The sequence below is a fragment of the Scyliorhinus canicula genome, chromosome 17 (genome assembly GCF_902713615.1).
Source record: "Scyliorhinus canicula chromosome 17, sScyCan1.1, whole genome shotgun sequence".
Classification (NCBI taxonomy): domain Eukaryota; kingdom Metazoa; phylum Chordata; class Chondrichthyes; order Carcharhiniformes; family Scyliorhinidae; genus Scyliorhinus; species Scyliorhinus canicula.
In genome coordinates, this window is record NC_052162.1 from 44,426,585 (window position 1) to 44,440,201 (window position 13,617).

The following is a 13,617-nucleotide window of genomic DNA, read 5'->3' on the forward strand; positions in this document are numbered from 1 at the left end:
CCAGGTAGGCAAACCGTCTTGAAGATAGTGGCTTGTGCTGTGCAACTTCACCCTCCAAAAGACCTGATTGTGGAAATCCTCATGTATGTGCACTGGTTGTGCTGGATCACACATGCAGAAGCATGATGTGGAGCTGGAGCACTATCTGTTACAGATAATTGGGGAGGTTTCTCTTGCCATTAAATGTTCATGTTCCAGACAGCTGAAATTTTTCGATGGGTCCTAAAATTGTCATATGAGGCACTTTTCAACATTGAAATGAGGCCAGTAGTTGTTGTTTTAAAAAAAATGCCTCAATAAATTTGGCAGCAGTGTAGGTCAATATGCAAATGAGGCGCAGAACTTGAGTTTTGATGAATTTGTCACCAGCCCTTTTTGCACTGTACTGTGATGTCCAGAATTCTCGAGTTGTTGCGATTCTATTTTACCGCCAGGCAACGCACCCCCGCCAGCGGGTGTCGTGGTGGCGTTGTGTTGTTACTATGGGAAATCCTATTGACAATCAGCGGGAAGATAGAATCCTGCCACCAGCGAATGGCGCCCGGCCGAGAAATACACGGCTGGACCGGAGAATCCCACCTTTTGTGTCTCTTCCTTAGTGTTTACGTATTGCGTCTGTTATTGGTTATATGAAGAAAGCAGCACACCTGCTTCTGCATTTGTTGGACCACAATCCATATGGGAGTTCTTGGGAATTGTAATTTTTACATCATTTTTGCCTGGCAGAAGTTGAGTGTATTTGCAGAGAGAGGGGAAAGGAATTGGATGAATTACTACATTCTTGACTGAGATGAGGTAACCTGTTAGTTTTTCTAAACTCCACACATAAAACAATGAATCTCCTTTCTACAGAATTCCTCGCCAAGAGAAACCTGGGTTTCCTTTTTAAAAAAAAAAAGGTGCCAAATGTCTGATGCCATTTATTGATATTAACTGCATTCACAGTGGCAGGAATGCTCAACTAATGGAAAAATATACGATTCTGGGCTCCCTTAACTCTGCAGATCCGGTTATCTATCTCCTCAGAAATGTGCCCTGGTTAGAAAATATTTCAGGATGACTTACTAACTCCTCCACTTGATGGTGTTTTCTGGCCTCTTTCACATTTCAGTAAGTTGTAGGGGTGAAATGGGAAAGGATTTGGAAATGATATTGGTCTGGAGCTTGGGGTTGAGGTTCAACTGGTAAAAGAAATTTAAGTTAGATGAAGGGATGGGTGAGTTGGAAGAGGAATGTCACCTCAGTATAAGTACATAAGTACACGGTGCAAGCCATGCTGCTGTAACTAAGCAGTGGTTTTGGTGTTTTTTAGCACGTTAACTCATTTAGATTAACTAGGTTAATATCAGCTTAAAGTAAGGCAGTTAGAATGTTTCCTTTAAATAATGCCTTGAGTGTCTTCATCAAACATGGGACAATTTATATGGCCATTATACACTTTTTCAGGCAATTGGCAATGAATGGGTCACTGGATGGAAATGCTGGGTTACTTTTCTGCAAGGTGAGATATTGGGAATTGACACCAAGTTTAAGTTCAAGCACAGAGTTCACTGCACCTGAAAACATATAGCTGGGTCTGTGAGTTTTATATTTTATGGCTTCTATTGGTATGTTATTTAGAATTTAAGCAAGAACACAGTGATGCTTTTTGATTTGTCTTGTTAGGTGAGGTAGTAATGCTCAAATGAATGAAAACTAAGCCATTTGTGCTTGTTGTCAAACTGTATGTTTTATCGCCATCAATCTGTCAATGCAGGTTAACACTGCATTCGAACCTCATTTCCTCTACCCCGTGTCTTCATTGTGTTGTAATCTTGTTGCCCAATTTTCATGTGTTGTGACTCTGCCCCTCCCAATTTATTACTGCACTGTAATCTGGGTGCTCATCTTCATTATGCTGCATCCTGGTCCCCCTGTTTGCCCTAATTTGTTATTATGCAGTAATCCCTTCTTTTCCTCCTTCCTCTTTCAGCTTCTTCCATTTTAGTTGTGCTCACCACAATGCTGTTTGGTACTCTCCTCCATCTGCTCCAAATGACAGTTGATTACTGTAACCCCCGTAACCATATGAAATCTTCACTCTGGTATGCACCTCATTTCCTCCCTTTGTTTGCACAATGCTGGAACTCTGGGCAAAATTCTTCCAAGCAATTTCTGGGTGTTGTCCCCAGCAGGAATACCAGTGCGATTCCCGCCGAGTGGCTTGGGACGAATCAGTTTGCAATTCAACCATGCTTCAAAATTCTCTTGGAGCCCGAGGAGATTCTCACTGAATTCTACCACACTTCGAATTTTTTTTGGAGGGGGAACCGAAAGATGCCGGCAAGACCAGGAGATTGGGACACCGTTTGCAAAGTGTGCCCGGATCTCAAAGTTAAATTGAAGCACTACCCAGCTGTTATCCTGACCACCTGGGGAGTTCAATGGCTTCAAGAGCAGGGAGAATCTGCCTTAAACTGACAGAGAATATTTAAATGAGGATTTAAATATGCTAATCTGGTTTATGCCATCGATGGGCATGAACCAGATTCTTTGGGTTCTCCCTAGCACTAAACATCACTCAATTCAAGGGCAATTAAGGATGGACAACAATGATGGCCATGTGATCTCGAGCATAATCCATCTCACAGCAGTCTGCCTGTTCAGTTGATAGACATCGGAGAATCGCCGGGGGACGGCGTGAATCCCGCCCCCGCTGGCTGCCGAATTCTCCGGCGCCCGAGATTTGGCGGGGGTGGGAATTGCGTCGCGCTGGTTGGCGGGCTCCTTCTGGCGTAAATTGGAGTTGGTCCCTTACTTGCGGGACCTGGTGGTGCGGGCGGGCTCCGGGGTCCTCGGGGGGGGGGGGGGGGGGGCGGCGGGGTGATTTGGCCCCGGGGGGGTGCCCCCATGGTGGCCTGGCACCCGGTCGGGGCACACCGATCCGCGGGCGGGCCTGAGTTGTGTGGGCACTCTATTCCTACGTGCCAGCCGTGTAGCCCTCCGCAATGGCCGGCGCGAAGGTGAACCCCCTGCGCATGGGCGGGGATGATGTCAGCAGACGCTGATGCTCCCGCACATGCGTGGACCCGCGCCAGCCGGCGGAGCCCCTTCGGCCCCGGCTGGCACGGCGCCAAAGGCCTTCCACGCCGGCCGGTGGGGCGCAAACCACTCCGGCGCCGTCCCAGCCACTGAAGGTGCGGAGAATTACGCACCTTTGGGGTGGCCCAACGCCAGAGTGGTTCCCGCCACTCCATTGCGCCGTTTCTGCCCGCCCCACCAATTCCTGGATAATCCCGCCCCCGAAACCTGTTTGCTTCTGAAACTCATAGTAAACAGGAAACCTATGGAGGTTATAGACAGTGAGGCTGAACTCAGGAAGGTTTCACTTCTGACTTTCTTGCAGGGCAAACTGAAGGATTTCAAGGTTAGCTAAATAAATGATAACTTGACAGTCGGCTTAAAGTTGTGGGTAGTACGTGCAAAAGTAAAAAAAAGACACCTTTAGCTTCAAAAAATGGCTAACCTCTGTATTGCACCAATTTCCACCAAGGTACTCTGTGTAATGCACTGCTCAGTCTGTGCAGCAGCCTGTGTAGTGCTCTAAATACTCAGAATACTGGGAATACTCAGCAGGTGTAACAGCAGTTGTAGAGAGAGAAAAACAGTTAACCCCCTGGATTTTACACTCCCAGCTGGTGGGGTTGAAGGTGATGGTACGGTGGTGAAATGTAAAATCCAGCAGGTGACGTTCTTGCAGTTTTACCAGAGGTGGTGTCAGGTGGTCCACACACTAGTAGGCCAGTTCAAACTTGCTCACTTAAGGGCTGGGATTTCACCAGCAGTGGGACAGTCTCGTGCCAAGTGGTCAGCTCAGCAGATAGTTGATAGGGGAGTGTCATTCTTTAATGAGCCTCTTGAGTCCATTGACGGGCCCCCCACCAAAGACAAAATCATGACCCAGCACAGCTTGCCTCCTTAAATTCAGTGCAGTACCAGTTGTAATCACAGCTCCTGGTAGTGTACTGGATAGCTGCTGGCCTTTGAATGGCAGCTTTCTTGAGGCAGGACATCCAGCAACTGAGCGACAGCAAGTCCCACTCCCTGTCTATTATTAGCATTTGGCATTTAAGTGGCTGTGGTGTAGCCATTATTCCGGTTCTCCCCCACCTCCCCCAACCACCACCCCTCCCCCTCCCCCCAACCCTCTCCATTCTGGCTTCTTAGCTGCAGGTGGTCACCACGCCATCCTGTAAAATCCAAGTCCAGTGTTTCAGGTCTATGTTCTTCCATCACAATTGAAGGGAAAAAGAAAGCGGTGAAGGTGAACAGGGTAGAAAAGAGAACTGGAAGTCCTGTCAGAGAGCAGAACCTCTTCAAGCTGGGCATTCCTGGAAGAGAAGTGGTAATGAATTAACCATTAATATAAAAGCAAAATATCGCAGGCACTGGAGGTGTGAATTAGAAACAGAAACTGCTGTAATTACTCAGGAGGTTAAGGAGTATTTTAGAGAAAGAGGCAAAGTTACAAAGCTGGATTTTCTCAGCAGGGTGAGTGAAGCCGAATGGAAACTGAGTGGGCCACTCTCTCCTTCCACCATCTCTGCTGTCCAATCAAGCATCGTATACCCAATTGGTAGTTACCTGGCAGGGATGACACCAATCAGAAGAACAAAGGGTGGCTCTGCTTCCAATTGGCCGTGTAGGCCAGGACATCATGTAGCAAAGGGGTAATGGTGTGAACAGGAAATCAGTCACAGCTACACTTGTAAAGTCTCTCCGAATCAGTCTTTTATTTTGCATTGAAGGCTTAAAAATATATTTTTAAAATGACTTTAAAAAAACATACAGATGCTGCGCCTTCTCCAACAAATTCTGCTGGTACATTGAGCTTTGGTCCAGGTGACAAACCTTTTCTTCCCCTGTTGTGCCATCTCATCATAGCTGCTGTAGAACACATTCAACCTTTTTCACGTTCAGCGCTTGAAAATGCAAAGGGCAATGAAAAATTGCAGGTGATTTTGTTTTTAACCAGCTCAATTTAGGGTGGGAGGAGGGTGTGATCTGCCTGATTTGCAAACGTAAAATCCAGCCCACGATTTCAGGTCAGTGACCTAAATGTTCTGTGTGGTTTGTGATATACTGGCAGCAGCTGCTCAGCGTGTTTGCTTGAGAGACCTTTTCTAATTTAATGGCAATATTTGCATGTCTTTATCTCAGCCTTCAGCTGAGATAAAGTCATGAATCCACTTTTTGGGGTATACTGGATCAGTCAGATTTTAAAAATTAATTCAAGGGATGTGGGATTGGCTAGGCCAGTATTATTTGCTCATCCTTAATTGCCCTTGAGAGAATTGCTCTTGAGAAGGTGGTGGCGAGCTGTCTTCTTGAACCGCCGCAGTCTATGTGACGTAAGTACACCAACAGCATTATTAAGGATGAGCTCCAGGATTTTGACCCAATGACAGAAATATATTGCTGTCCTTTCACTAAGGCAGAATGGTGACTTAGATAGGAAAATCCAGGTGCTGGTGTTTACATGTGTCTGCTGCCCTTGTTCTTCAACTGAGGAAGGAGCAGTGCTCCGTAGACTAGTGATTTGAAACAAACCTGTTGGACTTTAACCTGGTGTTGTAAGACCTCTTACTGTGCTCACCCAGTCCAACGCCGGCATCTCCACATCTTGTTCTTCCAGATAGTAGTGGTCGTGAGTTTGGAAGGTGCTGTTGAAGGACCCGTGGTACGTTCTTGCCATTCATCTTGTAGATGGTACACACTGCTGCCACTGTGCATCAGTCATGGATGGAGTGAATGTTTGTGTAAGGAGTACTAATCAAGGAGGTTGCTTTGTCCTGGCTTGTGCCAAGCTTCTTGAGTTTTGTTGGGGCTGAACTCATTCAGGCAGGTGGAGAGTATTCCGTCAGACTCCTGACATGTGCCTTGTAGATGATGGACAGGCTTTGGGGAGTCAGGAGGTGACGTGCAAACTATAGGTTTTCCAGCCTCTGATTTGATCTTGTAGTCACAGTATTTATATATGGCTGGTCAGTTTCTTGCTTATTGGAGATGGTCATTGCCTGGCACTTGTGCAGCGTAAATGTTACTTGCCACTTGTCAGACCAAGCCTGGATATTGTCCAGGTCTCGCTGCATTTGGATACGGACTGCTTCTGTATCTGTGAATGGTGCTGAACATTGTGCAGTCATCAGCAAACATCCCTACTTCTGACTTTATGATGGAATGAAGATCATTGATGAAGCAGCTGAAAACGGTTGACCCAGGACACTACCCTAAGGAACTCTTGCAGTGATGTCTTGGAGCTGAGATACATGCGACAACCACAACCATCTTCCTTTGTGCTAGGCCTGACTCAACCTGTTGAGTTTTCCCCCTGATTCCGATTGACTCCAGTTTTGCGAGTACTCTTTGATGCCTCCCTTGGTCAAGAGCTGCCTTGACAATCCAGGACAGTCACTCTCCCCTCACCTGTATGAAGTAAGTACTGGTTCCACATGTTGCACTGAGCTCAGTCTAACACAGTGGAAGTGGCTTTATCTAATAGGTCGATTTGTGACATCCGTTGAGTGTAGGCCTGGTTGTCCTTACTTCTCTGTCACAGTGATGGATGTGAGGCTTGAGAGTAAATAGAGTCATTGTAAGTACCCAAATTCATGAATGTTTGATTGTGTTTCCAGCTTAAGTATCGGACATACACCAAGTGTAGGCCATTGAGATATAAATGTTCTTGATGTTTTTAGGGTGCGTGGCGAAACATTGGTTAAAGAAGCTTTTCTAAGTAATGCTCAATCTCCTGACCACATCTCATAATGATGCTTTGTGTATATAAAGTGGGTGAATATAGAATACGTTAGAGAAAAGTGAATCAGTTTGATGAAGCATTCCAAAGGAATGCAACTGAGGAAAAGAAGCTTCAGTGTTTCTGCACATCTCTGCAAGGAAGAACTGTGCGGCACACAACAGAAGGCCTTGTGTTTGCTTCCTGCTCTGACCCTAACCAGGGTGGCATTTAGGCTGCACTGTTCGCTTCTGTGTCCTTGGTCTGGGGAGGGAAGACCAACGATAAATCATCAGAATCAGTTAATGCTGCTGGAAAATGAAGGGTTAGAACTGTCCTTTCATGGTTGAATATTCGGCTGACACTATTTAGACTGATGCTGGAAGAATACCTGGTGTGTTTGCAATTATATCTACTATCAGTCAGCACCCTCCGGAGAGGAGAAGAAGCTGTCAAAATGTTAAAATACCCATATACCACTGTACGGACCATGGCACATGTTTTGACTAGATTGTGGTACTTTCACCTGTAAAGTTTCTGTGCATACAGCATTCTCCATACTGAGTGCCTCTGCCTGTTACCATTGTGCAGACACTAAATTCACTAACCGTTTCAGTGCTGTCACATTTCTGGACGTTGAGAAGACCATTCTATTTATATTGTACATTCGCAATGTTGAAACTTGCAGTAGCCAATAGAAATCTTACCTCACTGTATAAGAATGATGCACAATAGCCAAAGCTTTGCTCTGCCGTGCCTGATCCTTTTGATGACTTGATGAGATAATGCAGAGGAGGTTCAATGCTGATTCTGGATAGAAAGGGCTCCATTCCCCACAAAATAAATTGCTCACTTTGAGAAGAACGGTTTATTTTTTTTTTTGCTGAGAGAGAGCAAGACACGAGACCATCAAGGTTGAAAAGCGGAGAGAAAATGAGATGAATAAGAAAATAATGACTAAATTCAAAAATGTATAGCTTATATTGTTGCTCGTTTTACTGGAGTGTGATTAACACGCCTCCGTTTAAAGGCCGTGTGCTTAACACTTAACACTACTATGGCTCTGTATGTGTAATTATGCTCGGAGTCGCCAGGTGCCGTATTGAGACACCGTCACAAGTATATCAAGGTCAGGTTCAAAGTAATAAATCCGTACACCGATTAGTAAGTCCAAACGATTGGTGTTTATTATAACAAATATAATAAATACACATGCATACGCTAAAGAGACTAACTTACTTCTAATACTAAACAACTAAATACTTATCTAGACAGGAACAGGCAAGGTCAGGGAGCAAGGCCTTCGTCCCGTTCTTGGTCTGTAACTTTCTGATTGGCAAAGTTGTCAAGATCTAGCAAGGTCTGGATCACGTAGCGATCGTTGTGTTGGCACTTACAGTTCGATGGCTGATGCTCAATGGCTGGTGATGAAACTGGAGTCAGGATGCGATGTAACAAGTCTGGGCCGGAGTCTGGAAGCAACAGACCGAGTCATGTGCTTGACCTTCTCTTTATAGGTCCTAGAAGTCCGTGCCCCTTGGGGCGGGTTCTTTCACCTGCTAGGTATCGATTGGGTCTTTCCCAATCGATATCTTTCAAACTCCCCAATCTGAGGGTCGTTCCTCGATGGGTGGGGCGGTCCCTACGGCTCTTTGTTTTGGTTGCTTTGGCGCCAGTCTGTCTGGGCGTCTATGGAAAAGTATCCATTGATACTTAAATGTTTCTATTGTCCGGGGTCTGGATCTGGATCACCTCATTACTATGCAGATCTGTTTCCCATTTGCACCTTTGGCTGAAACTCTGCAACTCTTTGTAAACTGGTTTCTGTACGTGCAAAATGCAAAACAGTCTTTTGCAAGCTGTGTGTCCTCACTATGACTGTTTTTCCCTGTGTTCCTTGCGGTTCTCCATTTTGTAGCCCAGTGTCCATCTTAGATGGCTACAATATAAAGAAAATAAATTTGAGAGACAGATAGTCAAGTTCTAGGAAGGAAGGCATTTGAGTGATAAATAATACATTGACTTCAGCACTTTGAGAATGCACGAAGTAGACATATTTGGAATTTTGGAGGAAAGCAAAAAATACAATGATTAGAACAGTGACCACAATAATACCAAATCCTCCAGAATAAAGAAATAAGGAGGTTATAACTATCCATAAAGGTTGAACAGGCTGAGGGTCTTTTATAGAATAGAGAAGGCTTGGTGGTGACTAGACAGGAATCTTTGCAATGAAGAATGGGATTTGACAGGGTAAACTTAGAGGGGATTTCCAGTTGGAAGGGATTCAAAAATCACTGACCATAAACATAGTCACAAATACATCAAAAAGGGAATTCCAGAGAAACCTCGGCATCTATTGAGCATTGAGAGTGCGGCATATACAACCACAAGGTCCTTAAATTTATGCGACCCCACCTGCGGGTTTTGAGGCAGGGGGAGGAGACCTTGAAATTGCATGGTTGGGATTCCCTCCAGGATCCCACCTGCCCCGATCGGGATGCGATTTTATGCTGGGGAGGGCAGGGCCTCTGACAGTCCCTTGCCCCCGTTAAAGCGCCTAAGAGGCCAGTTTATGGCTACTTCAGGGCTCTTTCCTGCCCATGAATATTCAGGCTGGTAGGCGCTGGATAGTTAAGGGTGGGAATTAGAAAAAAAATCATTGGTCATGATATCGGTGGGAGGGAGGGGTTGGTGGTGGGTGGGGGGTTGCCTTCATCGAATTACCCTTCTGACTGTAGGTAGTCTCCCCTCACTGACTGGACATCGCTGGACCTCCCTCCCCCTCCTTGGCCTAGCTCCCGATTACCCACTTTCCTCAGGCCCCCTCCCTCCCCCCAAGGGCATTCCTTACTCTTCCTCCCTCTCCCCTCCTTAATCTGGCCAACAGCTCCTCAAGGCAGGAATTCATCCCAAGTGTGGACAAAAGTCCCACCTGCTTCCAATCAATGCTTGTTTGAGGGTGAAACGGCAGCAGGGGTGTCAGAGTTGGCGGGGAAAAGTTCAGACCAAGGAGACAAATAGCATAAATGCATTTCAGGTGAATATGGATAAGCATACGATGGAAAAATTAGGAAACAATGCTAATGGGTTAGCGGAGCAGGGTGAAAGGTGACTCATGCAGAGGATAAATGTCAGCAGAGAAAAGTTGGACAGAATGACCTGTTTCTGTGCTGGAGGCCAAAAGCTATTCTGTTTTGACATGATTGAGAGCAACTTGCAACTTTGTGGCGAAGCAAAACCTAATTTACTGATCTATTGTCATTTTTTATAGAACTGGAGGCCAAGGAGGCGTGCGATTGGCTGCGGGCAGCAGGATTTCCTCAATATGCACAGCTCTATGAAGGTGGGTGTGGCCTTTGTGCCTTATTTATTTATCCGTTTAATTTGGTTTTGAAAAGAATGTGGGAGGAGAGGCCAATCAGGAAACTCTGACGGTGGGATTCTGAGACATTGGTTTTAAATCTGCCATGTGCAGATACAACTTGGGATGCAGTCTTGGTTTTGTTGTGCCCCTAAATTGTGCACACCCCCCCCCCCCCCCCCCCCAACCACCACCACCACCGCCATCTTTTATTTTTACCCAAGAGAGATTGCCTCAAGATGAGCACAAGTATTTATTTGAATTTTGTTCACAAGACCTCTAGATAATTATGGATGTGGAAGGCCATTTAACCCCTCTTAATTTGTCCACGTAAAGATGCTCTAATGCAGGGGTGGGCAAACTACGGCCCGCGGGCCAAAGGTATTTCTGCGGCCCACCAAGTCATTTAAAAAAAAAAATTTAAAAAAAAAGAAAATTTAAAAAAAAATTTTTTTTTTTAAGGTTAATGGGGGGGGGGGGGGGGGGGGCTGTTGGGTTACGGGTATAGGGTGGATACATTGACTTGAGTAGGGTGATCATTGCTCGGCACAACGTCGAGGGCCGAAGGGCCTGTTCTGTGCTGTACTGTTCTATGTTCTATATGAGGCGCCTAGAATCATAACCGGGTGAAGTAATTATTTTACTTAATATACTATTCGGCCCTTTGTGAATTGTGAATTTCTGAATGTGGCCCTTGCACGGAAAAGTTTGCCCACCCCTGCTCTAATGCATTTCCTCCTGATCCACTGCTCCTCTTAGCAATGATTCCAAGATTTTTTCCTCCATTTGAAACTTTATTCCACATGTTGATTGGCACTTTGTTGAAGAAGAATTTCGTGGCAAAAATTACATTTTACTTTGTTCTATTCCACAGTTTAATTTAGAATAATATTACATACAAACATAAGTATATATGGAAAAGATGCAGAAGGAAGCCATTCGTCCCCTTGAGTCTACTTCATCACTCAATAAGATCATAGGACCTGGGGGGTCACCCGGGCCATCGGAGGCTCTGGGTGGTCAGGAATAGGGTAGGGTGGCCCCCTGGACAACGCTCTGGAATGTGGCACCTTAGTACAGCCTGGCTAGCACTTTGGCACTGCCATCCTAGCACTGCCAAGGTGCCCAGCTGGCACCACAAAGACAGCAAGAGCACTCCCAGGGTGCAAAGGTGGCAGTGCCAGGGTACCCAGGTGCTAGGGTGGCATGGCCAAGGGTCAGGGCCTGAGGGGGGCTATGTCAATGAAAGGATGGTGGAGGTGGGGTATGAACGTTGGGAGGGGGCTGCAGTGCAGGTAAATAGGGGCCTCTGGGGGTTTGGGGAGGTGAAGGGTGGGGTTCCTGGAAGGGGCAATGCCTGAAAGGCGGTTTGGGGGTGGGTCCTGAAGAGAAGGGCCCCTCAGGGATCCCATAACGGGATGTCCTCACTTGGGGCTGTGGGATAATGCCCATGTGTGTGGGGGTTGACATTGACCATGGGTGGGGCTTGGGGGACCCTCAAATTCACATAGAGATTGGCGCCCTCTTTCAAAATGACGGCCCGATTTCTGAGGCCAGTGAGTTCAGCTCCACAGTGATGAAAATTATGCTGTGTGCGTTAAACTAGTGATAAATTCCCCAGGGCGCAAATAAAGTGACTCAGTGTGGTTAGATAGTGGTGGGGAATCTGCGGGAAATTCCCAGCAAAACCCGCCATAAGGGCGAGATCTGCTGGTCGCGTTGTACAAGAAAAGCGGCAAGGCACATTCCGACCGGTAGATGGCGGAAGATCCCAGCGGTCGGTGGCATAGGGCAGCATGGTGGCACAGTGGTTAGCCTGATCTGCAATTCTTGCAGCCATTATTCTCTGTAGAAATTATGCACCTTCTCCTTAAGAGGCACAACGTGCACCTCCTAAGTGGGTTTTGGAGACGTTTGGTTTCCTGTCCCCTGCACCACCCCAACACCCCCCCCCCCCCCCCCCCCCAATCCCAATACTACCTGCATTCCCAATCAGGTGTGACCCATTGTATTGAGACCCCAGTACTACTATCACTTGGGCATAGGGGGCACCAGAACAGTCAGCCGGGCCGGAGAATTGGAGCAACCGCATCACAACGCTCCAACGTTGGCGTGTGATTCTCTGAGGTGCGGAGAATCGGTGGCATTTGCACCGGCGCGTTTGGTGCGGCGCTGGCCGCTGGGATCGGCGGGGCCGCTCTGACATGAAAGTGTCCTGCCGGCGCCGTTCACCCCTGGTCGCTGCCGACGGGAACTCTGCGGGAAAGCTCGGGGGGCAGCCTATGGGGTGGCGCTTCTTCACCGGGGGCGGGACCTCCGATGGGGTCTTGCCCGCGATTGAGGCCCACCGATCGGCGGGCTGGCCCCCCCCCCCCCCGGACTACTTGCCGGCCCCTGAACACCGTCCCCATGTTGGGTCGGGGCCGGCACGCGTAAGAAGTTCCCCACACTTGTACAGTATGGCGCGGCCCAACTGCGCATGTGCAGAATTGAGCTGGCCCAACTGCACATGCACAGGCGCGGCACCGGGTCTCTGACACCGCGCCGAGGCCCCGCAAATCGCGCCACGCCCCTGCCAGCCCCACGGAGGCCCTAGAACTGGGGTCTGGGAACAGCCGCCGATGCCGGAGTAAAACACTCCGGTTTTTACTACAGCGTCGGCACTTAGACTCCCGTTGGGAGAATCCTTCCCAAGTTCCAGTTTTTAGCATTTATAAATTGTCAGTAAAACTGAATGAGTTCACAAAAGTTTCATTTTTGCGAACAGCTACTTTCACTTTAAATATTTATTGTCTACTGCAATGGAACTTCCTGTTTTAAGTTTGGTACAAAACCCCCCAAAATGATTCATTTATAGATTTAATTAAAGCAAAACTTTAAAGTGGCAGTAGAAATTTGACCGTAACTTTAAATGAGCCTGGGAGGGTCGGTAGGGAACAATTGCCGGAAGTAGAGCATATTGGACAATGAACGTCTGCCAAACCTCCTCTCCATTAATTAATTTTACCTTCAGCCCGAGTCCCACTGAAAGCATGTGTTACTGCTGCCTTAAGGAAAATTGAACACATCCCAAAAAATTTGAAAGTTGCTTAATGTTCTAGTGACACTTGTGAATAAATTTCCTCTTTGAACTAGTTTTGAATCACTGTTGGGGGCCCTGAAAGTTACGAAATTAAGTTTTGTTTACATTGGCCTATGATTTTTCAGATTTCCCATCATTCCTTGCTTTACAGAACTATCTTTTATTGTGTATAGTTCTGCTCTGATGTTGTACTTTCAAATTCTGATACTATTCCCTCAGCTAATCAATCCGCGTCTCCACTGGTAATCTGCCATCGCACTAAGAGGGTGGTTCAGGTGGTTTCGGTGGCACCATTCAGTCACAATTTTTCTATTATCGATCACTTTTACCTCTTTTTAGAGTTTAAACCTAAAGTTCTGGCTGATCCCACAGTGCTGCTGTGCTGTGCAACCAATT

General features: G+C 46.8%; 1 protein-coding gene across 3 annotated transcripts in view; it reads left to right on the plus strand.

Moving 5' to 3' along the window:
• stard8 (StAR-related lipid transfer (START) domain containing 8) overlaps positions 1–13,617 on the plus strand; it is a 165,787-nt gene that overhangs the window by 96,820 nt on the left and 55,350 nt on the right. For all 3 annotated transcript variants that reach the window (XM_038775645.1, XM_038775646.1, XM_038775647.1), the window contains one exon: positions 10,050–10,121. In XM_038775645.1, the coding sequence (XP_038631573.1) occupies positions 10,050–10,121 (72 nt within the window). The remainder of the gene's footprint in view (positions 1–10,049; positions 10,122–13,617) is intronic.